Genomic DNA, 26,202 nt, shown 5'->3' with positions numbered 1-26,202 from the left:
TTAATTTTTCACTGTATAAATTGGGTCTTTATAGACTACATGAAAATGTATAGCTGCCTTTTAAAATGTAGAATGTGGTCCCTTGCAATACAACAACAAAAAATGTGTGGATAAAATATAGCTCAGTGAATAAATTGGCATTATATTTGGCATCATCTCTGTTCTGATAAGATTTTCATATTTTGTATCCATTTAGAGTTACAAAATTAATGTTAAAGGATATCTTTAGTACAAATTCCGTAGGCCTCCTCTATAATTTAAGTATCGTTCTAGATATGCATTTACTTATTCAATGAAAAAAGCCTAATATTCACATACATTTTTATAAAACATAAAAAATGGTCACAGAGTCGAGTGACCTAGGACTAAGACCTCATTTCTTAGTTTAGAAACAGTTCTGTTTGTTCACAAATGACATTACGTGAATCAGTCTTTAGTTTCTTCCAATATACAGTATCAAAATATGAATGTCAGAGTTTATTTTAGCGAATGTGAATATATTGCTTAAAGGGATAGTTCATCCAAAAATGAAAATGTTGTCATCATTTACTCACCCTCAACCAGCCCTTTAAATATTTGAGCAGCGCATGCGCACATCTTCTGACGTGAGTTAATATGGCGGTTATGCTTATTAGTCTGGACATTAGTTTTTATAACTTGAGACCAAACTAATTATAAGACTTTCCTGTTTTACAATTTTTGTTCGAGCAAAATTTGCAGTTTTTTAAAATTTGCATTTGGACGTTTGCAGAAATGCGCCGCAAGATGGCGATCTTGCTTCAGAAAGGAAATGGACATTCTCAAGCACATTCATGCACGCACACAAGACTCTAGCTGATTCAACCGTATAGACACGAAACCTAACCTTTTTATCCTCCTCAGTCCTCATCATGGAGGTTTAAAAGTCAGTTATGGCAGATAACGTGTGTCCATACTCAGAAACCAGACAGTGGTCATCATCAAACATCTTCCATCGAACACCAGGCGCTGAAACCTAATGCACCTTGTTGATAACCATGTTAAACTGGCCTAAAGTTACCTGAGCTCATGACTAGTTCCATGTATAATTTATCTCCTCAGTAATCTACTTGCCTTCAGAGAAGGAACCTGACTCCATTAGCCTGTCTACCTGCACTGGAGAAGGATTTAGGTTTGGAGTCTGTTAACAGGTAAGAAAACGAATGATCTTCTTTGAGATTAAGAGCAGCATTGCTCTTATTGCCTCATTTTTGCTTCTCACGTTTTAGCAATCAGCCATTGTAAAGCTCAACAGAAATATGAAGGCTGTATCATTTTTTAGAACTATTTAATATTCAATGAAGGCTCATTATGAAAGATGGAATTATCCAGGAGTGGGGGTTGGTTGGAGGTCGTTTTGGACAGACAGGTATATATTATCTGCAATAACCTTTCAATGGATGTCTTTTCTTACAAAGAGAGGGATTGCTTGCAAACTTATGTAAACAAAAAGTCAACCAGGTCTGGGTTGTTGTGGAAAGAGTGACGTTGTAAGTCTCAAACCAAACGCCAAACGTCAACATATCTTGTTCACCACACAGGAGAACCGGACCTGACCTACTGTCTTGTGCAATTTATTGATGGTTGATTTGTTCTTTTGATGTTAAGGTAATGGTTTAAGATCATGGCTGAGCAAAGGCAACGGGCCCTGTCCACATCAGGAGAGGCTCTGTACCAGGTTCTTGGCCTTGACAAGAACTGCACCCATGATGACATCAAGAGATCCTACAGGCAAGACATGATTCTCTTATTTGTCCCCAGATGCATTTACTTTGGGTTCTGGTTACTGGGTAAGAAGTTCAGATGCTATATGTAGGAAGACAGGGGTAAACGAGGGAGCAAAATATGGAGAAAGTGCCAAACTGTGACACGTTCCTCTCTATAATCTCAGTCATCAGTTGCAGTGGAGCTGCATGAATATAATATGACTTCCACAAAACTGAAATATTCATTATGCTGAACAGATGGCATCCTTTATTTTACTGGGATCAGGAATGATGGAAGAATCTCACATACGAGAGCATGTTCGTGGTGCACGACGTGTGTATGTGCATGAATGATTCTGCACTATAAGTTAGATAGCGGCATGGAAACGCGACACCATTGCCTTTGGGAGTAATATCTTGACGTTTAATATCATAACTTGTAGGTAACTATATATGAAACTGTTTTTTTTTTTTACAGTTTTCCTTTTCTGTGGCTGCACAGCTTCTTCTGTATCTTGTACACTAAAACATGAAGGCAACAAGTAGGAGAGCTTCATTAGACAAGTGTGTTTCAAACGCCACCCTGATGTTCCAACAATCATAGAATCTAATTGCTCTAATTTACACGTTGTTCAAGGAGGCATTTAAATGGTTAGCATTTTAACAGCACTTGTTTGCTGTTAATGAATATGTAATCATCACAACTCTTGCAGACGGCATTGGCTTAATCAAAAATTAACAAGCGAGCGTGCTCGGAGAATTATAAATTATACATACATTTTTTGGGTTCAGCAACAACAAAAGATATGTAAAAAATAAATAAACAGAGACTATGTTCATGTAATGTTTTTAAGATTCAAACTCTTGGCTATTTTTAAATGGTATAAATAGATTTATACTGCTCTCCGTGGCTTTTACAAACTACTATAAATATTTATAGTTTGATATTCGATCATCCACAACCATTTGGAGCTGAAGGATATTACATTTCACAGCATTATAAAATGTCAAACTCTTCCTTAATGCTGCAGAGAGTTTTGAAAAGTCTTACGCAGAGTTTGGGACATGCTGGCATTCATTCAGCGCAGACCTGAACTGAGTCAGAGACAGAGACATTTGCAATGCACTGCTGGTTCTAATGGGAAAAAAAATGTCAACCTTGGTGACGTTCCTCTCTTCACCACCCCTCGTGTGCCGAGGCGCTAATGGGGTCTGCGGTCTTGCCGACACACAGACAGGTCAAGCAGCGTGCGCAGAAGACAGCTAGCCGCTAAAGATCACACCCTGCTGAGATCATCAAACAGACAGACACAGCATTTTAAACTGGCCACATGGTAATGAGTCTCCTCTCACTGTGTGTGAGACCAAAAGTATTTGTGTTTCCTTTTATAACGGTTGTTTTATGCCACTTTCATTAGGTGGCACACAAAGGGCACATTCTGTATTTCTGAGGTCATTTAAATATATTTCCTGATTTTACATATGTTCTTCTGTTTCATTCCTAATATGTCTATATGATCCTCAGGTCAGTTATGCTTTTTGCATTGCATGTTTCAAGGAAAAAAAAATTATCTTTAAAATGTCCTCAACCTTTTTTTTTTTAGGAAGCTCGCTTTGAAATATCATCCTGACAAGAACCCCGAGAACCCCGATGCCACTGACAAATTTAAAGAGCTCAACAATGCCCATGCGGTGCTGTCTGACGTTACTAAGAGGAACATTTATGACAAGTACGGCTCCCTGGGTCTGTATGTGTCGCAGCAGTTCGGGGAGGAGAATGTGAACACGTACTTCATGCTCTCCAGCTGGTGGGCAAAGGTGCGGTATCAGTCTTGTTTCTATACAGACATTTTTTTGAAAAACTCTATTTTTTATATGACCTGATACTTAAAAAATTCTCTTGTTGGTATAATCTACACAATACATTATTTTAATTATATATCATGTAAACACAATACTATTAGTCATATTAAATAAATAATATTTTTGCAGCAAATTTAGGTGGAGGTTTTTTGGTTACCTGAAAATATATTTTTACAGTGCATTTTATTGTCTCTTTTATTCTTGCATTTTTTTACTTTATATACTTGAAACCATGCTCAAATATTTGTACCTTATTGTGACGTAAATCCGAGTGAAACGGCTTCTCGGACAAGAAAAAATGTAGGGCGGGACTTGATTTTATCCATCAGGAATTGATTGGATCGTTCGATCGTTGTGGTTCACTATTGCTGTGATGTCATGTGAGAAAACATGTCATTACAAGTTATTTTATTTTTTAATTTTTTAGCTTTTATTTAACCAGGAGAGAACCTCATTGAGATTAAAATCTCTTTTACAGGAGTGTCCTGGCCAAGATAGGCAGCCCAGTTATACTAATACACATATAACAAACAAATGATTAAAGATTATGAGGGCACACAAATAAAAAAAAAGATGTGCACAGATAATTGATTTATAATAAATAGTGCACTATTCCATAAAAAAATTATTTCATGGTGACTTAAAGGCAGGGTAGATAGAAATGGTCTAAAAATTTTATTTTTCACATTTGTTTAAACTTTACGTACATATCAATACATAATTAAAATGTAAGTACTCTGAAAAAGAAAGTATCAAAATCGAGTGTCTGTAGACCTCTCACGACTGTTTTAAAGACATCTCATTATTTCCATTCACTCCACCCCCTCATTTCTGTGCTTCTTCCAAAGCCACGCCCCCAAAACACATGAACGCGCGACTCCGACCGCTGAGCTAGAGGACGCATTATTTACCTGAGACAAGCGGAGGGGAAGGGGCATTTTTTTGCCTGGTTTGCCTTCACTAACTGCATATGCCGGTACTGTAAATTTAGATTGCTCTTTCTCTGCCATTGTTTTGGTATTCCTAGGTTCAGTGCCTTCTTCTTCTTCTTCGATAGATTTTATTGGCAGCTTGCAAACATAGTGCATTACCGCCATCTACTGGACGGAGGTGTGATCAGGTTCCGTGCCTCTCGCACTCCTCAAATCAAACGGTCGCGCGCAAGTGGGCAGGTGCTGTGTGGCAAAAGGGTGGTTGCCATGGTTGCGAGAGAGTGACAGTCGCCTAAGCCAATCCTTTGATTCGTCCCGAATCGAAATAATGAGCTGTGTTTAATACAGATTAAACGGTCTAGAGTCACTTGATTTTTATACTCTTTTTTTCAGAGTTCTTACATTTTAATTATGTATTGATATATATAGAAAGTTTTAACAAATTTGGATCTTTAATATTTAATAAATCCTACCTACCCTGCCTTTAAATGCTGGAATATAAATAAGAACTAATTAAATTCCCCCTGTAGTCAATAATTATATCCCTTAAAACGCGATCTTTGATCACTGAAATGACATTTCATTTTCATAACAATTTCTTCATGCCTTAAAGGTATAGCGGAGGATTTTCTTTTTCCGGGTGGATCATCAAGACTATTGGTCCTCCTAAGTGTCAATCATTCTGGTGATATGTTTACGTAAGGCCGTCGTACGTGCTCGTGCACACGATTCACACAATGGCGTGCGCTCAAAACACAGGTTGGGCTTCCCACTGATGCCTCAGTCGCGAAGTTTCTACTTGACAGGTAAAGTTTGGCATGCTATTTGGAGAAATCACTGCTAGTAAAAGTTAATGTAAGCTATGATTAGCTCGTGCATGCTCTCTCGTGCACACGTTTAATAGGCGTTCCCTCTCGGGAGCAGGTAAAGTGTTGCGCATGTGCATTTTTTCAAAAAGTGGAGAGGGCAGTTCTTTTCTAAAATTCGGGAAAATCCTCCGCTATACCTTTAACTTGAATGTAACCAGAGCCCGTCTACGGAGAGCCTGGCCACTCCCTATTAAGTCCTATTGTACTGAATTTTGGTTGTAGTTCCACCAGAGTTCCACTGGGGGCGATCACCCATGAGTGCAAAATGAATGGGAGTCTATGGAGCTAGACGGCTAAATTTGTCTCTTTCACCCGATTGCCGTTGAGAAATCTCAGATTTGATCGTAGGTTTTGCAAGTTCAACATGAGTTATAGGTCGAAAGTTGAATGAACGAGTACTTATGTCCTTTCGATTTCTTACAGGTTGAGTTGTTGTTGCCCATAACACGCAAGCATTCTGCTAATGAACGCTGATTGGTCAGTGAAGGACTGATTGCAACCAGAGATACCGCTTGATGGCATCGTGTGTGTGTGTGTATTTTCGGCGTGGTCTTTTAAAACAACAAAACAAAAACTCTTCTAGCACGTGTATTTACCTGTGTCAGCTGTGTTGTCGATGCCTCGAGAGAAAAGAAAGTGCAGAGCGCGAAAGCACCAAAGTGACTGAAGGATTGCCGTAAAGCAGTATCTCTGGTCGTACGATGTGTTGGACGTCATTGACATTTTAAAAGACTTTTTAAAGCAAATAATCTAACACCCAGCAATGTGTAATTGCTTTGCATCTCCTTTCGAATACAACATTCAAATTACTAGACAAAAAATTATATCCTGAGAAAAGTGGATTTTGATCGGTATAGCGCCATAGACCTCCATTCATTCTGCACTCGTCCTGTGAGCGCCCTCATATGGAACCAGAGTGGAACTGCAACCAGTTCAGAAGCCGGAAGTGTACTGAGAGTGGAAGTTCTCCCCTTATTAGACATTCTCTGATGTGACTCTATACCCTGGCCTCATTTATTATACGCAGTTCTATGAATATGCAAATTAGCCCCGCCTCCACTCACTCACACCAGCTCAGAGATCCACTCGTTGGCGATCACGCATTGACGTGATTGGTTACAAGGTAGTTTCTGACGTCAGAAACACCAGCGTTTTTGAGACCGTCTTTGGTTCACTGCAGTTTTAAGGAGAAAATAAAAAGACCAAGCTCAGTCTTTTAAGATTGAACATTGGTCTGGGGAGTGTGCTATGTATTTTCTATTGCAATACTAGTAGATAGTATTGCCATAGTATTGCAATACTATGCCCGTTGAACTATGATCAACGAGCATAGTTCAAATGACTCTGTACGCAATTGGATAGTCCTTCAACCAATCAGACCAACGATCCGGGTGACGTACTTTGCAGAGTGACGCGAAAACTCCAGGCAGGAAATGTGTAACCAAACGTGTTGATCAGCGGTTTGCAGAAACGGCAATGGAATCAAGCGATTTTTGCAGGTTATGCAAAAAAAAACATGAAAGTTAGTGGTATTTGGATTGGAATATAAACCCGCCAATAGCGCGCCAGGTGGATAACCCAGTTTGTGATTGGTTCCCGCAAATTTGTAAAGGATAAATGTACAGGCTTCCAGCCTGAGGTGCAGGGCGAAATCAAATCGCCGGCAGATCAGGCTGGGTTTACCAAGTCTAACTCAGCAATGGTGTTACATATGAATTTGCACATGGTTTGTCTTAAAGCATATTAAGGACACCACATAGACATATAAACAACATTTAAAAGCTTGTTTTTCACTTTAAATATTGTTTATGCAAATGGAGCTACTGACTTTAAAGCTGTATTTTATATTTACATTATAGTATTCTGTTACAGCATAATTATATAAGTGTTTACTGAGTAATACTACTAAACTACCTGTATCTAATTAGCAGTTGGTTTAATAAATATTGCTATTATAAAAGTTGTATAACTTCATATATATATATATATTTGTAACTTTTTATAACATAATATTATATAATATGGACACTGTAATGTAGACATTTTAAATGCATTTTTATCTAAACTAAACCATGACGCTGTGTGCCTGTCTGATTTCGAACATTCTCATTTATAGGGTCTGTTTGCCATCTGCGGCTTGCTGACAGGTTGCTATTTCTGTTGTTGTCTGTGCTGCTGTTTCAACTGCTGTTGTGGAAAGTGCAAACCGCACACACCTGGAGAAGAGGACACTGAGTGCTATGTGTCTCCTGAAGACCTGGAGGAGCAGATCCGTACGGACAACGAGAGAGGTAAATGACATGCGCAAACACTTTAGATGTGTTCTTCAGGTGGTCACACTCAGTTTTGAAATGGTATATGATTACAGAACATGCCTCAGTCACTCTACAGCAAGAAAAAAAGTGGATAAAAATGATTAGAAGGGACACATCCCAAAATTACAGCATCACATTCAGTTCTCGATAACAGCATCTTCTTCATGTCTTAATTGTGAATGTACTGCTGGTAATCTTCAAAATAGATTCTTCTATGGAAAGCGGAAAGACTTTATAAAGACTTAAATATGACATTATGCAACTAAATCTTCCTATAATAATTTGAAAAAAAAGCCTTATATGATAATTTACTAATTAAAAAACTTCATGAAATATTTAAACAGAAAAATAGGCTTTGATGTAGCAGATCATGGCTTATCAGCTGAGGGAAGAGCTTTCAACGTATAAGTCACCCTGCTTACAAAAATAAATAGAATTGATACTTCTGAGCCAGATGTTTGGATAAAATACGCCGTTCTTCTGCCAGTGAGCTGTAGGAGTTTTTACATCTTGTGCTGTAGTCCCTCACAAAAGTGATAATTGCCATCTGAGTCATTTCTCAAAGTGCGTTTGCATACTAGTTTTTAATAGCATTCTCACAATAAAAATAAACAATGTTTTCTTTCCTTGCATTTCAAAGGCGGCATGCAAGATGGTACTGACAAAAATGCCTTTTGTCTTATTTAGACCCTAACTACATCATCCATGTAAAAATACACTTTTGACTTGCTCTTCTGTTTTAGTTCACTTGCATTCACCCAAACAACCTGAGAACACAAAGGGCACAATATCCTGCTTTTTAATATTAATCAAGTATAGTGTACGGCAACTTGTTTCCACCACGGAATAAAAAAAAAAAAGTTATTGCAATTTTTTCATCTCACAATTCTGACTTTTTTCTTTCGCAATCGCAAGTTATTATATAAACTCGCAAGATATAAAGTCGCAATTGCGGAAGTCAGAATTGTGAGAGAAATAGCCGCAATGACGTTTTTTAATTGTGAGTTCATATAAACTGAGTTTAAATCTCACAGTACGGACTTTATTGCGACTTTAATATCTCACAATTCCAGAAAAAATAGTCAGAATTCCGACTTATAAACTTGAAATTGTAAAATTTAAAGTCAGAATTTCAAGAATTTTGACTTTTTTTTGTTGTTGCAATTTCAAGGTTATAATGTGCAATTCTGACCTTTTTTTTCTCATGTGCTAGTTTATATCTTTTTATAACTTAAAAAAAATAAATACATTTTTAAATCTCACAATTAAAAAAAAAAAAAAAAGTCAGAATTGCGATATATAAAATCACAATTCTGACTTTATTTCTTGCAATTCTGAGTTTATACCTCTTAATTATTTATTATCATCATTATTATTATTATTATTATTATTTTAGAATTGTGAGATATTTGGCCGGTTTCACAGACAGGGCTTAGATTAAGCCAGGATTAGGCCTTAGTTAAATTAGGACTTTCATATTAGCTTTTATAAATGTGCATTCGAAAAAAACATTGGTATGAATCTTGAAACAAAACAATGGCACTGACTTATTTTAAGATATGACAATTGCAAGTTGCTTTTAGATAAAACAGCTCGAACATGCATTTTAGACCAAGGCTACGCTTAAGCCTTGTCTGTAAAACTGGAGGATAAACTCACAAATGCAAAACTGGAGGATAAACTCACAAATGCAAGTTATAAAGTCCAAATTGTAAGATATAAAGTCGCAATTCCAAGAAAAAAAAGGTCAGAATTGTGAGCTAAAAAGTTGCAATTACATTTTTATTTTTTAATCCGTTGCGGAAACTTCATGATAGCGTGCATGCACCTGTTCCTGTTTTATAGCATTTATATTAGTGCAGTGAAAAAAGTCATGCCCAAGTCATATCCTGCTCAAGTAGTCTCTAAAAATTCACCCATGTGGTCTTAGAATCTTATTTTTTCAGCATTAGGTAAGTCAGTGGACAGTGGGCTGACCTTCAAACCAGTGTTACAGAGCCAGCTCAATGAGGTCATAAAAGTGCAGCCAGCAGGGGCAGGCTAACGGCAGATTGCTGGGACGTCCTTGGAGCGTACAAAACACTTTTCATTTCAGCAGGAAGTTCAATTAGGAGTGTGAAATGGCATGACATTAGACAGAGTAACCTCTTGTTTATTCCATATTGATGATCATATGTGACCTCTTTTACCTGTGATTTTGTTTTTTTTTCAGATGGCGACACTCCGATTGTACTGCAGCCAACCAATGCTAGTGAGAAGACCCAGCTGATCGGTGATGGACACAGAACATACACCTAAATGCAAACGAGTTATTGATAGATACTAATTTTAAAATTCTTTTTGAATATATTGATGTATTTTACAATATACTGCTTCTTTTAGGACAGAGAAAGCAAAAAATACTCACCTTCTTAAGCTTTGTTTAGTCATGCTGTCTGTAAATAACAGATATTATATTATTCTTATGCTTAATGTGCAATTAAAACAGATAATGTGATTAAAAAAAAATGAATGGTTCTCCTTTAAATAATAAATGTATGTCTTAAAGGTTTTCAAAATAAGAATTCAGATATTTCTGTACCTTGAATATAGATTGGGGTCTTGTTTCAAAAAATCTTCATGCAATATAATGTGCACAGAGCCCTTTGGTCTGTCCTCAGAGGTTTTATCCACTGCAACAACATTGAGTTTAAAAAAACTACTATCAAAATTCAAAAACTATGTTTCCTTCGAGCCGGATTCGAACCAGCGACCTAAGGATTACAGTGTTTCCTCTACAGTCCTCCGCTCTACCAACTGAGCTATCGAAGGAACCCGTTATATGGGACTCGATCTCCGGCTGTTGTAGGTCAAAAATACACCGTAGTCTGTTACTAACCTCAAAGTGATAACTGAATACGCGAATAATATTTTTAAGATTTAATTTAAAAAAAATGTCTAAACTTGGGATATTGTTGTTTACTTACAATATTTGTTAGTTTAAAATTTAATTGTAATTTTTTTATTATTATCGTTAAAAAAAATATCTGCCGACATTTGCACTGCCAACCAATCCGCAAACAGCCGCTGAATGTCTGACGGCACCAAGGTTGTGCTGTTGAGGCTCGCGCGGCGCCTCATGAGGAGAAATGGAAACAAATGAGCGCGTGAAAGAAACTCATGTGGAGTTTTTATGTTTATAACATATGATGATACAGCAACATCACAGGACCGAGAGTGCTGAATACCATCACGATTGAAAATGTGACACTGATTTCATATGACAGTTCAAAGTAATTCATATTAAGTCACTTACATTTTAGACACAATATTGACTGTTTTTTCCCTTCTATTTCAGCAGCGAAAATAGTTCCAAACACAGATCATAGCAGAACTTAACGCATCTCACCGGAACACATAACCGTGTTTTCATTGAATGATTCGGCGTTTTGAACGAATCGGTTGAGTCAAAGATTCAATGACCAATTAAACTGCCTCATTCCTGAACGAATCAGCCGTTTGAACGAATCGGTTGAGTCAAAGATTCAATGACCAATTAAACTGCCTTATTCCTGAACGAATCGTTTGAATAAATGGCTCAATGACTCACTCATTAAGACGGTCACCTGCCGCCACCTGGTGGTTTAGTTTCGTGTTCTAAAGTATAATTCTTTCCAATATTTCAATTTTGTATATTCCAAAAAATATTTTAAACTATTTTAAACAATCTCATAACATTATTTAATGCAGTTGTAATTTTTCAGTGTAAATTATTTAATTTGATTGGTAACAGCCACTGGTGAGGGTATACGGTATATCCACTTCTAAATCCCCTCTGATGTGCATTAGTAGCTAATCCAATCTCATATGAATAAAAAACACCCAGACAGGGCCGTACCCACCAATGAGGTCCCTGAGGTCCGGAGTGTAATGAATGTATTTAATTTGTATATAATTAAAGTTGTGAAATAATTGCATAATATTAACCCTAATTTGGTGCTGCAATGATTTGCCCACCGCGACGATAACTGACCTTCTCATCTGAGCTGCTTCAGCACTCAAACACCTGCTCGTCAATGTCAAAATGTTTGAGATCAATCAAAGCAAGCGGGATTTATGTTCACAGAAGCGCGAGCCGAGCGCGAATCCCAAAGCGACGCTTCACGCTTCAGTTTACGGTCATTACAGTGCGAGATAAGATGCAAGTAGCCTAGCTAAACTAAACAGCTGTTTTTCGATCGAAGTTTTAAATGACCGACAGAAATAATCAGTTTGATCAAAGACAGTGGAAACTGTAAGCTCAATTTAACAACACAAGCACCCTATTAAATATATTGCCATTATTATTGTATAAATATATTTGTATAACGTTACCTCGAATGTGTTCGAATATTTCCCCATCAGCACTAGGACTTTTCACTGTTTGTATCACTGCGCTTGTCTCTGTCTGCGCAACTTGCATCATTTAGCCAGAAGGTGGCGACAAGTGACTGTCTTTATGAGTGAGCAATTGAACCATGATTAAATGAACAGATTAGTCCAAAAACATTGATTAATTTAGGAAAGAAAAAGCTGAAACTGATCTTTGATGCTCATACTAATTGCTCATATGCCTCTGGACACAGAAGGATTGCATTGGCATTTGTTTGAAATGTAACATCTATGCAAAATAGGCCTAAACCTTGAATCATTTCTTATTTAAGGCCATTCCCGTTTCGAATATATGATTGTGTATTATTGTCAACAATAAGCGTAAACATTCTGCATTCCCATTTTGTAGTGTGTACGGCCCTGCACCCAGTAAAGACAGTGATGCAGTGATGGCTTGAATGGTTGTCCAATTTTCATGTGTGGATTGACTAAGGAACAGTCACTCAAAATTCATAATTATTTAGTTGTCTCTTCCTAGTCTGTGGGCCAGTATTAATAGCAAAAACAGCACCTCTTCTGTGGCTAATATTAATTTCATAATGATCCTTTCTCCTTAAAGTCAAGCTGCAAAAGTTAAGTGATAATGTGCAAATACTACTGGCTCATTTGGGGGTGAACTAATATGCAAGACGAGTCTTACATGTCACTGTTTATAACACAGAGCGTTCATCCTTTGTTGGGACACTTCAAAAAATATTGGGGGCATAAATTAAGAGTATACCCACTTCTCCAAGCACCACTACATCACTGGTAACAGCCATGTAGTGTCTTATTTTAATTAATTTATTGATTAAATTTAATATTTAAAACGATCAGGGGAAAATGCCCTTTATAAAGGTTAAAATAGCATAAATATGCAGATTTAAATATGTCAAAGCTGACTGAATACTGATGAGATTATTGCTTCAGAATATTATATTACACCCAGTTTTTCTTGTGCACACCCAGATACTCTATTCTGGCTACGATAGATATTGAAAATTAGATCTTTTTAACTGATAATCAGTTAATCAACTCAAATGTACATTTCTGTAAAAGAAGCCCAGAAAATAATGGTTTGCGCCGTTAATTTTCCAATGTGTAATTTCTAGACTAAAAAGGAGATAAATTATATTGAATTATCCATTGAATTATCAACAGATTATTTTCGTTAGAAACAACAACCGCGTCGTTTCATCTAACAAAACTGAAAGGCAAAAATAATGTAACCAAATGTTCAACATTAGCTTACAAATACTTTCACAAAAGTGCAAAATTGAGATACATTGATACATGATGATGGTAAACTATTACAACAATTCCACATATGAAATAGCAGAAGTAATCTGTCAAGTAAACTCGGTAAACAGTTTCGTCATTTTCTTAGACCTAGCAGTGAAGCTAGTCCATATGGGGAATTAGCTCAAATGGTAGAGCGCTCGCTTAGCATGCGAGAGGTAGCGGGATCGATGCCCGCATTCTCCAGACCTTTTTCTAACAGCGTTGCCATTATTGTACTGTTATATTCTCTTACCTGAATTGTGTTAAAAGCCAAAGGTATATTGTAAAGTCTATAACAACGTTTAAAAAAAAAAAAAAAACGTTTAAATGTTTTTTAAAGCGTTTTTTTTTTTCTTGGCACTTGCATAGGCTACTACTTCGTGATTCATTGAATCGTGTGTTTTCATTACAAGTCTGTCATATCCTATTAGCATTCCAGTACAAACATTTAATTTATATTTAGGTTTAATTATGTTTTTGTTTTTGTTTTACGCATTAAATATGTTTAAATTCGATGTTTCTATGAATTCCCTGTGTTTGTTACGTTTAATAAGAGATGCAACAGTCAACAGTATCATTTTCATATATGGGCAAGTAAACATGGCATCCTCTGACGTGCGGCTTTCTAAAAACAGCGCTCGCTGATAGTGGGCCCTGGCGTGGGGGAATGCCAAGCCTCATTATAGAGGGTACAGACAGGCGGTTGGGCAATGGCGAGGGCCTGAGTTCACCCCGTTCACAAGAATTGGGACAATTTAGTTTCCTCGATCAACAACAGTCTCATTCTCAACTTCAGTGGTGCCGTTGCTCGTCAAATCAGGATGGACAGCTTGGAGAAGCAACTTATCTGTCCCATTTGTCTGGAAATGTTCACGAAACCGGTTGTGATTCTCCCTTGTCAACACAATCTCTGCCGGAAATGTGCTAATGACATTTTCCAGGTACAGTTTCAATATTTTTTTGTTTCTCAACATCATTTAGCCTTATTACACAAACATTGATATCCCATATTTAAAAAAAAAAGTAATACATTGTTTTAACGTTGTGGATGTTTTCATAAATTATTTTGAACATTTTAAAATATTAACTATGATTTGTATTATAATTTATATTACTGTGGTTTTATCATTGGTTATCGGAGTGTTGCTACGGCTCATTCACTTATTTTAAAACAAATTGGCTTTTTTGGGATGTACCTTACACAGAAAGCTAAAATATATGAATATTTGTAAATAAACAGTCACATTTGCTGTTCTTTACACACTCCCCATACAGTCCTCAAATCCATACCTTCCCACCAGAGGAGGCTCCGTGACATCCGGGGGCCGTTTCAGGTGTCCATCCTGCAGGCATGAAGTTGTGCTGGACCGCCATGGTGTCTACGGTCTGCAGAGAAACCTTTTGGTGGAAAACATCATTGACATGTACAAACAGGAGTACATCAGGTTAGATCTGGGAAACGGACACCTCAGGAAGCTCTAATAGGATGTCCATGTGGTTTAACAAGATCCCTTGTGTAATACAGAATGAAGTAGGTTGAATCGTTACAGAGTGCACAAATGACTCTTGAACCACGGGTCATTTTCAGTTTGGTAAATAAATCATAGTGACACAAACACTCGGTTTCACAGATAAGGCTTAAGCTAGTCCCAGGCTAAAATTCATGTTTGGGCTGTTTTAACTGAAAGCAACTTGCACTGGCATATCTTAAAATATGGCAGTGACATTGTTTTGTCTCAAGATGCACATCAGTAATGTTTTTTTCGAAGGCACGATTGTAAAAGCTACTTGTCCTAATTGAACTAAGGCCTAATCCTGGCTTAATCTAAACCCTGTCTGTGAAATCGAGCCAAAAAGTCATAATTATGAGACAAAAAGTTGAAATTGACATTAAAGTCATAATTATGACATTAAAACAGTGAAATTAGGACATTAAAAAGTCAGGATTTTGACTTCTTATCTCATAATTCATTTAGACTTATGTAATAATTATTACCTTTCTTGTCATAATCATGAATTACTACAGAATGATTTTTTTCTCTTATGTGGTGGAAATGGGCTTTCATAGTTACCTCTTTTGTTGAGATATACTGAAAAACCTAAATATATTAATTTATACCAGCAAAAAACTTTTTTGATTTTAAAACAGCTGTTTAAAGTTATAATTGCAGGTTACAGTGTAAGAATCCTTTATCCTTTTATAAAGTGCATTGAAATTAAGAAACCTGAAGAAACTCAAAATAAGAGCAGACATGCTTTTAAGAATGAAATTCCCCGGGGTTGAACTATTAAGTTCTCTACCGCCCCGTCACTTTGCATAGCACTTAAGCGTTTCACTTTATGAATTCAAAAATAGCTTGTTTTGGATGAGAGGTTTGTCTTTTAAAGCTTTATAATTCAGTCAGTGTCTGTCAGTGTGTACAGACAGATTCCTCTGTGTCCATGTGACTCCGAAGACCTGTGAGTCAGACAGGTCAGAAGACTAAGGATGACGGTCAGCTGGCAGGAAACTTATTTTTAGTTCCACCACTCAGTGTTTAGTCTCCTAGGCAAGGCATACTGACACACATCACAGACCTTCAATATGGCCTTGTGAACCCTAGTTATTTCAGTAAGCGTTGTTTTGAACTCCTGTCCTCATCTGAGGCAAAGCCGAGAGGTTTCGAACCTTTGAAAAGTAAAAGTCTGACTTGAATTGAACATGTGTGTTTGTTCATTGACATTGACAGCAAGACATTGATACTCATGGATCTGTAATTCTCCACAGCAGCAGACCGTCTCCTGAGAGGAAGGATGACCAGCCGATGTGCGAGATCCATGAGGACGAGAAAATCAACATATACTGTCTGACCTGCAGCGTCCCCACTTGTTCAATGTGTAAAGTGTTCGGCTCCCATAAGGACTGTGAAGTGGCCCCTCTTAACAGTATTTACCAGACGCAAAAGGTAAAAAATCTAGCGCTTTCGGGGCATATTAATATTTATGATTGTCTGCATAAGTACGCCAGAGTTTGCATCAGCGTGCATGCGTTTGTCTGCGCAGCATATATTTTTACAGTGTGTGTGTTAATATGCTTACCCACGTCCTCATCTCCAGACAGAGCTCACGGATGGAATATCAATGATGGTGGGCAATAATGACAGAATCCAAGGCATCATCAGTCAGTTGGAGGAGACCTGCAGAACCATAGAGGTTAGTCACCCTGTGTGGGGGCTTCTCCCTCCCTAAAGCCTGGCATAAGAACAGGATTATTGATGAGGAACGTAAGAACGCTTCCTCTGACAAAAGATGCACGCGCTCTGGCATGGACGAGCAGGCAGGCGGGAAGCTGGATTCTCTCCAGACCTCACAGTTGCGTTCACAGAGGCTCCATGATTGACAAGCAAGCAGAAATGAGCCGTCTCTGTTGAGCATATGGCTCCTCTGACAGAAAGTCATTGTGAGCAAGGTTGAGGGTTAGATGCGGTCGAAGGAAAGAACAGGTAGTCAAACTATTGATTTGTAAAGTGAAAGTTTCAAACCTTAATCTTTAAAAAACTATGGTGAGCCATAGTTACATTGAAGGTGTGTTCCAATCACCAAATAGTATCCATGAAGTGACGTTCTTCAGTAAAATTATATGCACAGATTATGCTATATGTAACAGACAGAGGCCAGTAAGAGCTGTGTGGGTAAACCTCACTCCCCTAGCCTCACAAGGCACGCCAGAGACCCCGGTTTGAATCTCGCTCGGAGCGGGTCGAACAGGACTGGTTACATTTGGTGCCGTGACCCGGATGGGAGTGAGATTTAGGGGGGTGAATGTAACGGATGTAGGCCAGTAAGGTCTGTGCGAGTAAACCTCACTCCCCTGGCCTCAAGAAGCGCGCGAACAGTCTTTAGCGTCCTTGTTAGCCCTCCCACTCTGAAGACGCCGGTTCGAATCCCACTCGGAGCGGGTTGAGTAGGACTGATTACATATAGATACATTATATACACTACCGCTCAAAAGTGGTTGGTAAGATTATGAAATGATTTTGAAAGAAGTCTCTTATGCTTACCATGGCTGGATTTATTTAAAAAAAAAAAAAAAAAGTTATATTGTTAAATATTATTAGTTATTACTGGTTTCTAAGTAATTTATTCCTGTGATGGCAAAGCTGCATTTTCAGCATCATTACTGCAGTCTTCAGTGTCACATGATCCTTCAGAAATCATTCTAATATGCTGGTTTGTTGCTCAAGAAACATTCTTATTAATATCAATGTTGAAAACAGTTGTACTGCTTAATATTTTTGTGGAAACCATGATACCCTTTTTCAGGATTCTTTGAAGTATAAAATGTACATAATATACATATACTTTGATCTTTTATATACTGTACATTTATAAATACGAATGTATTCATATTTACCTGTATATTATTTGTATATTTACAGGAAAATGGCAGGCGACAGAAGTCCAATGTGTGTGAAAAGTTTGACCACTTGTACGCTATCCTGGAGGACAGGAAGAGAGAGATGAACCTGAAAGTGAACGCTGAACAGGAAGAGAAACTGAATTACATACGTGGCCTCATAAGGAAGTATGGAGATCATCTGGAGACCATGACCAAAATCATGGAGACAGGAACACAGACACTGGAAGAACCTGAGATGGCTGTTTTCTTACAGGTCCTTTAAGATGGATTATAGAAACGTACACATTTTTTAAAGCATAGAAAATTCATGGAAATGAGAAATGTACTATTTCCTAGGTTTACTTGCTCTAAAATATTTGTAAATGTTTAGAGAAAAAACCTTCCCCTAAGCTAGTGTGAAAATATCGTTCTGTCTGTTTAAGGGTCTTATTGGAGGCATTCGTACACTATTAAGCATAATTATTTAAATCTATGAATGGCATGCAAATCTATGCCAGCAATGAACAAGATCATGAAAATTGATGAGTGGGAACCCTATAGAAATTCAATATATTTTATTCATACTTTTTATGTTATCTTGTTGTAAAATAAACTTCTTTCTCTCTCATACATGCCATTCAGAGTTCCAAACCCCTCTTTCAAAAGTAAGTGTTGATCCTTTCTGCAACATTAATGCGTATTTCACGTTTTGTACATCCCCCTGAATTGGTTTCTTGTTTGCAAGAATTGCAGAGGCATCGAATACCTCGCACCTGGAGAGAGTTGAGCGTGGCTATGAGAACATGGATCTTTACTCTGTGAGCTTCAAGAAAGAGTGCATGGCCCTACGCAATATCGACTTCGCCAGAGGTACGGCTCGCCTAAAATGCTCATTAACTTTTGACTATCAACATGTGGGTTTAAATCAAGTTAGCTTGTTGAACTGATTACTGTTTGAAAAAAAAAACGTTTTCATGTGCCATTTAGAAGTCTCTCTAAGCATGTTTTCAAATTGCAACTCAATGGGCAACCAGTTCAAAAGCCTCCCTGGCTTTTCAGTATATTAATCAGATCTGAAAGCCAATTTTATACAAAATCCACCAGCTAAAAACTGTCAGTCCTGTAGATGATCATCAGTATGGGGTTGATGGTATCTTCACACTTGAGAATGGGTTGAGGAAATGGAACTTTTCCAATTTAAACTGCTAGAACGTGTTTTTGCGGTTAAAAAAGATGCGACTTGAACTTCTTTTATCTTGAGCGCTGCATTTTTAGAACAGTTTATGCGAGAGACGCTGAACAAAACGCAAATCAATGGAAAAGCAGTACAGTGGAATGCAAAAACGTGTTTTGTGTGAATGACCCTTTATACTCTCATCTTTTGCAGATGATGATGATGATGATGAAGAGGAGGAGGATGAGGATGATGTGCAGCCAGCTTCGGGAGATGCCGATCCACTGGCCCAGTTGAACGAAACCCTACCGCCCCTACAAACCCTGAGCGCACGCACACCCGCCACATCATCCTAACTGCACATGCCAACACACGTATTGATCCAACGGTCTTTTTGAGACCTCTTCACAACAATCACAGACCAGTGAATTTCAGATGCTGGTACTGTTTTTGTGTTTGTTTATGTTTCAGTTACTTTAAGTCAGCACGTGACTAAATATAAATGTAGACGACTTCCAAGATTTGTGGTGTTGTTTACTGCTTAGGGAGTGTTCACGTTGGCGCAGCAGTGGTATTTGAGTTATGATTTGCTATAAATGTTCTGGATTTCATATTAATGTCAACGACGAATAAAAGGGTTACCCTTGTGTAGTGGGATCATTTGTAACATATTTAATTTAAACCAACATTCAAGTCAGTTCAATTTGGACTGAAAGCATTGGTTTATCACACATACAGTAGATGCCCGGTCTACTTGAAGGAACATCCATAGCAAGGCGTGAAAGTAATCTCCACATCTCATTGCTCACAGGATTGTCTTCCCCTGGTTTTGCAGGCGAAGAGTAAACAAGTGTTGTTCACACATCTCGGTGGTCGAGCTGAAATAACGATGCCAGGACATTGCGTAATCCATATATTCTGGCCCAGTGGAGGATGATCAGTGACAGGATGTGCATCTGTGGCTGGATTCACACAGAGAACGTCTACAACGAACATAATGAGGCCCAGGGAGCACAACCCCAAAACGTGTGTGGATTCCACCTCTGGCAAAGAATGGATCTTTTGTGGTGCTGCATAAAACATGAGGTTTAAGCGAACTGAAATGTTCTTAGTTCGCATCTGAGTTTTGATCGATATAGATGTGCTTCAACCATCAAATTTAGGACGTGGTTCAGTGAAACTCTACACCCATGGTTTTTCTAGTTGCTGCATAGATAGAATGAGTCACCACACGTCAGTTATTTGGTCTGGTGTGAAACATTTCAGTCAGCACCAGTGTTTATACTGCAACTTTTTCATAATATGCATGGCTACTGTTTTTTTGGTTGTCCAGTAACATTTTGCCCAAATAAAGTGAATTTTATTTGGAGACATGCTGCCAAATCCAGACAGAATTCAATGTCCTTTTTGAAAAATTAAGTATATTGCAAGCAAGTATGTTGATTAATAATTCAGTGTGTACAGTATGTGCAATATACTCTGAGGTTATGTGTTTATGACTTGTTTTTGAGCTGTTTTTAATTAGAAGGTTATCTGAAGGTAGGTGGTAAAAATGTACCTTCTAGTGTTGTATGGTCACATTTACCCTTTTAATTGTAACTGAAATCATGGATTGAATTCTTGGGGAATATTAAATATGAAGGAAGAATTGTTCTCACCTGGTAAAGCCTAATTAGCAACAAGATACATGTCAATTATCTCACTCATTCATTGATCATTAATGCCATAATAGGATTTATCATGGTTCTTTGCAGTTATATTGACAACATGATTGTATTTATAAATATATGTACATGTAGTGATTGTGAAATATAAGGTGATTTATTTTTTTAATTATTTAATTACTTTTTCCATGTCAATAATCTAGACAAGAGGTGTCAAACTGGCTTTCAAATTTTTATTGAAAAATATAAATATAAGACATTCTCTTGCACAACAAAAATTAATGGTTGCTCATTAGTTTATTAACAAACTTAAACAATGTACTGTATGTTACAATGAAACTCAAGTCTGTCAGATAAAATAATGCAGTACTGGAAAATAGTTTTTTTTTTCTTTTTTTTTTAAAGAAACCCAAACGTTTTCTTCATCTACAGTTTTGAATGATCACTTATACAATAACATTGATGGAGAGTGATGACAGTTTTGCACTTCTGAACACTTTGATTCATATACACCTACTGTACTCTATTCGCCTTCGTTGAAATATCTACAAATAAATAAGTCACCGGTATAAATAGATCATGATGGAAAAGCAGCACTATGGTACAGAATATTCATGTTTGTGCTAAATGTAAAAATATCTTTGGCTGATGGGTTTGCTCGTGGTTACTTCCCGAATATTTCCATCATTTTGCGGTTGCTGTGAGCTTGCTGGGCCATTTGCTCGGCTCTGGCCATCTCCAGTACTTCTCGTAGCAGATGAAAGGTCAGATCCAGGGAAATCGGTGGCTCCTCCGACCTGCGCTCTCTCTCCATTGAGTCGAGCGCCCGGAGCGCGTAATTGCCATCCAAACGGCCGATGTTTCCAACTTTCCCCTCCAACAGACGCTGCGTTAACTGGAGCTGCAGTGCTCTTTTGGAATACTGGGATGTCTTTGAGAAGCTGTCGGCTGAGGATCGGGGAGAATTCTGGTTTCTGTTACCGAGCCGGATGAAGTACTCCTCCCCTAAGCGTGCCAAAACCGGCGGGGATTGTCGCTCTCCATCGGGGTCCGTGGCTGGCTGGTTGGAGCTGCTTTCGATGGCTCTACATTCATACGGTGGTGGAAAGGCAACGAGCAGAGCCACGGTGGTGACGAGAAAATTGAGCTTCATGTCAAAAAGTGGCGAGGAGAATCTGTGGGAGAAGTGAGTCAATTATGCGCACGAATTCAACTTCTCAAAAACTGTTTTGCGCACTCTGGGACAAAGCTCAATTTATGACAGATGTATATTTTTTAGAGACCTTACTGAACATTTACATTGCACAATTGTATATTTTGAAGTCCACTTGGGCATTTACGCGCGCCTTAAAGTTGGATAGATGGGTGCCTCATTGTGCGCAAAACACGAAGACGCATCCATAGCAATACAAAACTGACTATAATAAAGATTACCAGTGTAACATGTTATTTGCTAAGGTTTAAGCTACCTCGATACGAGCTGTCTTATTCTAAAAAAGATGTTGCGTACCTGTGCGTAATTGGTATATCCTTGGATGGTTTTTGAACTTTGCGAGGTGCGTCTCTCTCCCAGTTGTTGCCTACCAAATTACTTTTAGGACTTCTTCAAAGGAAGGCTGGAGTTTGCATTTATATAGGCACGGTCAGCGACAAGTGTCACGCATTTAGTAGCTTGCGTCTGCGCAGAGGAGAGAGAGAGCGGACTTGAATGAACGTAAGTGAACAGTTTTCGGTTTGAATGAGTCATCGAGGTGTGTGTATGTGTATGAAAGAAGATGCATAAAACAACGGTATTTAGGATCCTTTATATTGATCTTTTCTCCTCTTTAATGAATGAAATGTAAGACGGTGTCCTCTAAATATTTTGCAAGTTTTATACCTTGAAAAATGTGTAGGCTATAAAATGCATTGTTCGAATTATGAGGCTCAACTTGAAGCCCCCCAAAGAAAGTCAAGACAAAAGTCATAAAAGTACAGTTTATTTAACACAAGTTCCCTAAGTTAGATTTCAAGTAAAGCAGAATGCACTAAAAAGATGTTAGGGAAGAGAAGTCCCGTTCGAATGACTAAGTAACCATGGCAACAATTCGCTGCTCGAGCCCTTCACGTTAAGATCACTATGGGATGGTACGTCGACTTGTACGTCATAGTATTGTTTTCATTAATCACTTTATTACAGGTTTACATATCACAAATATATTACAAAAAAAGTGTTTAGCTTTTTTTATATATATATTTTAACGTCTTAAGACGGTTAACTGTAATTGGCGCCAAATTGGCCTATTTGCTGTGCGCGAGAACAACGTCAACTGGCTTGAATAATACAAACATTGATAAAATTCGGACTGAATACTTTTATGATTTTCTGTTATGAATCCATAATCTTTACTTAAAGGGATAGTTCACCCAAAAATATAAATGCTGTCATAATTTACTCACCTTCAAGTTGTTCCAAACCTGAATGAATTTCTTTCTACTGCTAAAGAAACACAAAAGAAGATATTTTGAAGAATGTCTGTAACCAAACAGTTGATGGGCCCCATTTTTATTCCATAGTATTTTTTCCCCATACTATGAAAGTCAATGGGGCTCATCAACTGTTTTGTTACCAACATTCTTCAAAATATATATATTTTTTGTCATACAGGTTTGGAACAACTTGAGGGTGAATAAATGATGACAAAATTTTCATTTTTGGGCGAACTGTCCCTTTAAATGCAGCGTGTTTGACCAATGTGGGTCATTGACTGGTTTTGAATATTTGGTCACATTGTGATCTCTGCTTAATTGCTTATTCATCTCTAATTACCAAAGATGCATTTTAATGTGGTGTAACTGCAGTAGTCAATTCCTTGGTCACAGTCCAGGTTGTTCCCTCCTTAAAATCATCATCAAATACGTCACGCAAAACCGCAGGTTGTTAAGTTGTTGGAGACTTCGGGCAATGTTCTAGTGGGTGTCATTTATCCAGACAGCACAGACAGAGCTTTGGGTCCCAGCGATTACAGATGCGCAGCGGCAGGACCACGTCACTCTCGCAGTCACTGCTGTCAAGTGCTGTCCTCCCCCCTCTCTCTGCTCTGGCCATGAGGGAGGCTGGGAGATGGAACACTTGGCTCGAGCCCCTTCACACCTGCTTTCAGAATGCCAATCAGATGGCATCCCAATCAGCTTCTAGACAATACATGCTAACGTGTAATGAAACAGAGGTTACTTATTTCCCAATAGATTTGAATGGAAATTCCACATTGATGCTTTGTCCTTTCATCCAGTCATGTGGGTTATCCACTAAAGAAACAGGCAAAAATAGAAGTAATTATTAGGCATAGGATGGATAGGATAAAACAAGGTCTAAAATAGAGTGGAACAGTCGGGTTCCGGAAGTTAAAACTCCAGCTATGAGGCTGTTGATCCATGATATTTTCTTCTTTTGAAGCCGTCAACCCGCGATGTTTCAGATTATCGGCTTATATAATCGTATTTAACAGCAGATTTCCTAGTGAAAAGCTACATTACCCATGATGCTGTTTACAGAAAATTACACCAATCAGTGAGTCGAAAAAAGCAACACATGCCAAAATAACTCTTTAGCTCCACCCACTTTCATTAAAGGGGACCTATTATGCCCTTTTACAAAGTCTTGATTTTGTTTTTGGGGTGTACTAGAATATGTTTTCATACTTGATTGTTCAAAAAACGCATTATTTTTCACATATTTGTGTTTGGGAAATGTCCGCCCCTCCATAACTGCAAGTTCTGCTCTAGAGTAATTTCGAACCAATTCAATCCCAATTCAGACCCTGACAATGTTACCGTACAAGAGGACTGTGCAGAACACATTTCATGCACATGCTTTGCAAGCACGGATTTCACAGGACATTTCAGAGTGGTGTGTTTTTTTGTAATTTTGTCTTACAAAAGCGAGAGCTTACAAAAACAACAGAGAACAAGCTGTTCTTCATAAAATGTGCAGCGCACAGATCAACGTTGTGGTAATAATGTTCAGGAACAGTGTTAAAAATACATTTTAACCACTCTAAGTTCGTCAGCATTAGGAAGGTCAAACAAATGAGTTTTAGAAATGTTGTGGAAAAAACTGTCTCTTTGACATAGCGACAACACTGTCTTCTCTAATGCAGCTCAACCAGACCTCGTCCCCTTTTTTTCGTATTCCGTGGGCGGGGATTATTTAAACGAATACCATTGTGACTTCATCAAATCGGGAAAAATCTCGTTGTCGTCCAAACGATCCGTTCGTTGTAGTCCTTGAAAAGGGGATTCTGTGAAATAAAATGTCTCCCTTTGGAGTGGACTTTGAGCTTTGTCACCTTGCAGATCTTTTTTTTTTACACTCAAACAGCAACATTACACACTAACTAAAGTGGAAAAGCATAATAGGACCCCTTTAAGCACTGCCAATGGCGTAATCAAGTTAATCTCTCTAAGCTCTTAAAATACTTAAATATTTGTATTTTATGCATATTTTGCAAAAAAAAAAAAATATATTGTTTATATATATATATATATACAGTGAAGAAAATAAGTATTTGAACACCCTGCTATTTTGCAAGTTCTCCCACTTAGAAATCATGGAGGGGTCTAAAATTGTCATCGTAGGTGCATGTCCACTGTGAGAGACATAATCTAAAAAAAAAAATCCAGAAATCACAATGTATGATTTTTTAACTATTTATTTGTATGATACAGCTGCAAATAAGTATTTGAACACCTGAGAAAATCAATGTTAATATTTGGTACAGTAGCCTTTGTTTGCAATTACAGAGGTCAAACGTTTCCTGTAGTTTTTCACCAGGTTTGCACACACTGCAGGAGGGATTTTGGCCCACTCCTCCACACAGATCTTCTCTAGATCAGTCAGGTTTCTGGGCTGTCGCTGAGAAACACGGAGTTTGAGCTCCCTCCAAAGATTCTCTATTGGGTTTAGGTCTGGAGACTGGCTAGGCCACGCCAGAACCTTGATATGCTTCTTACAGAGCCACTCCTTGGTTATCCTGGCTGTGTGCTTCGGGTCATTGTCATGTTGGAAGACCCAGCCTCGACCCATCTTCAATGCTCTAACTGAGGGAAGGAGGTTGTTCCCCAAAATCTCGCAATACACGGCCCCGGTCATCCTCTCCTTAATACAGTGCAGTCGCCCTGTCCCATGTGCAGAAAAACACCCCCAAAGCATGATGCTACCACCCCCATGCTTCACAGTAGGGATGGTGTTCTTGGGATGGTACTCATCATTCTTCTTCCTCCAAACACGTTTAGTGGAATTATGACCAAAAAGTTCTATTTTGGTCTCATCTGACCACATGACTTTCTCCCATGACTCCTCTGGATCATCCAAATGGTCATTGGCAAAGTTAAGACGGGCCTTGACATGTGCTGGTTTAAGCAGGGGAACCTTACCGTGCCATGCATGATTTCAAACCATGACGTCTTAGTGTACACCAACAGTAACCTTGGAAACGGTGGTCCCAGCTCTTTTCAGGTCATTGACCAGCTCCTCCCGTGTAGTTCTGGGCTGATTTCTCACCTTTCTTAGGATCATTGAGACCCCACGAGGTGAGATCTTGCATGGAGCCCCAGTCCGAGGGAGATTGACAG

General features: G+C 38.2%; 3 protein-coding genes across 5 annotated transcripts; 2 read left to right on the top strand and 1 right to left on the bottom strand.

The window, feature by feature from the left end:
* The first annotated feature begins 591 nt into the window (after positions 1-591).
* On the top strand, positions 592-10,416 carry dnajc5b (DnaJ (Hsp40) homolog, subfamily C, member 5 beta). Its single transcript, XM_084398209.1, has 5 exons — positions 592-1,169; positions 1,627-1,749; positions 3,329-3,542; positions 7,505-7,679; positions 9,916-10,416. The coding sequence occupies exons 2-5, from the start codon at positions 1,643-1,645 to the stop codon at positions 9,999-10,001; spliced, it is 582 nt and encodes a 193-aa protein (XP_084254335.1). The 5' UTR covers positions 592-1,169; positions 1,627-1,642; the 3' UTR covers positions 10,002-10,416.
* A 3,393-nt stretch (positions 10,417-13,809) lies between these two features.
* Positions 13,810-20,706, top strand: trim55b (tripartite motif containing 55b). Of its 3 annotated transcripts, XR_014626163.1 has the most exons (9): positions 14,014-14,314; positions 14,649-14,818; positions 16,141-16,318; positions 16,470-16,565; positions 17,792-18,025; positions 18,394-18,416; positions 18,497-18,621; positions 19,139-19,366; positions 19,761-20,311. XR_014626163.1 is itself a non-coding variant. In XM_084399007.1 (8 exons), exons 1-8 carry the CDS (start codon positions 14,195-14,197, stop codon positions 19,279-19,281), a joined length of 1,089 nt encoding a protein of 362 aa, XP_084255133.1. In that variant the 5' UTR covers positions 13,810-14,194; the 3' UTR covers positions 19,282-20,706. The 3 variants fall into 3 exon arrangements, 2 of the variants coding, with proteins under 2 accessions (XP_084255133.1, XP_084255134.1); XM_084399007.1 differs by having other exon boundaries at positions 13,810-14,314; positions 19,139-20,706; XM_084399008.1 differs by having other exon boundaries at positions 14,053-14,314; positions 16,144-16,318; positions 19,139-20,581.
* A 103-nt stretch (positions 20,707-20,809) lies between these two features.
* On the bottom strand, positions 20,810-22,190 carry crhb (corticotropin releasing hormone b). Its single transcript, XM_084399009.1, has 2 exons — positions 22,100-22,190; positions 20,810-21,764 (listed from the first exon to the last, which is right to left on the bottom strand). Exon 2 carries the CDS (start codon positions 21,740-21,742, stop codon positions 21,254-21,256), a length of 489 nt encoding a protein of 162 aa, XP_084255135.1. The 5' UTR covers positions 21,743-21,764; positions 22,100-22,190; the 3' UTR covers positions 20,810-21,253.
* Positions 22,191-26,202: the final 4,012 nt, after the last annotated feature.

The sequence above is a fragment of the Rutilus rutilus genome, assembly GCF_951802725.1.
Source record: "Rutilus rutilus genome assembly, chromosome: 24".
Classification (NCBI taxonomy): domain Eukaryota; kingdom Metazoa; phylum Chordata; class Actinopteri; order Cypriniformes; family Leuciscidae; genus Rutilus; species Rutilus rutilus.
This window is presented reverse-complemented; position numbering and strand designations above follow the sequence as displayed.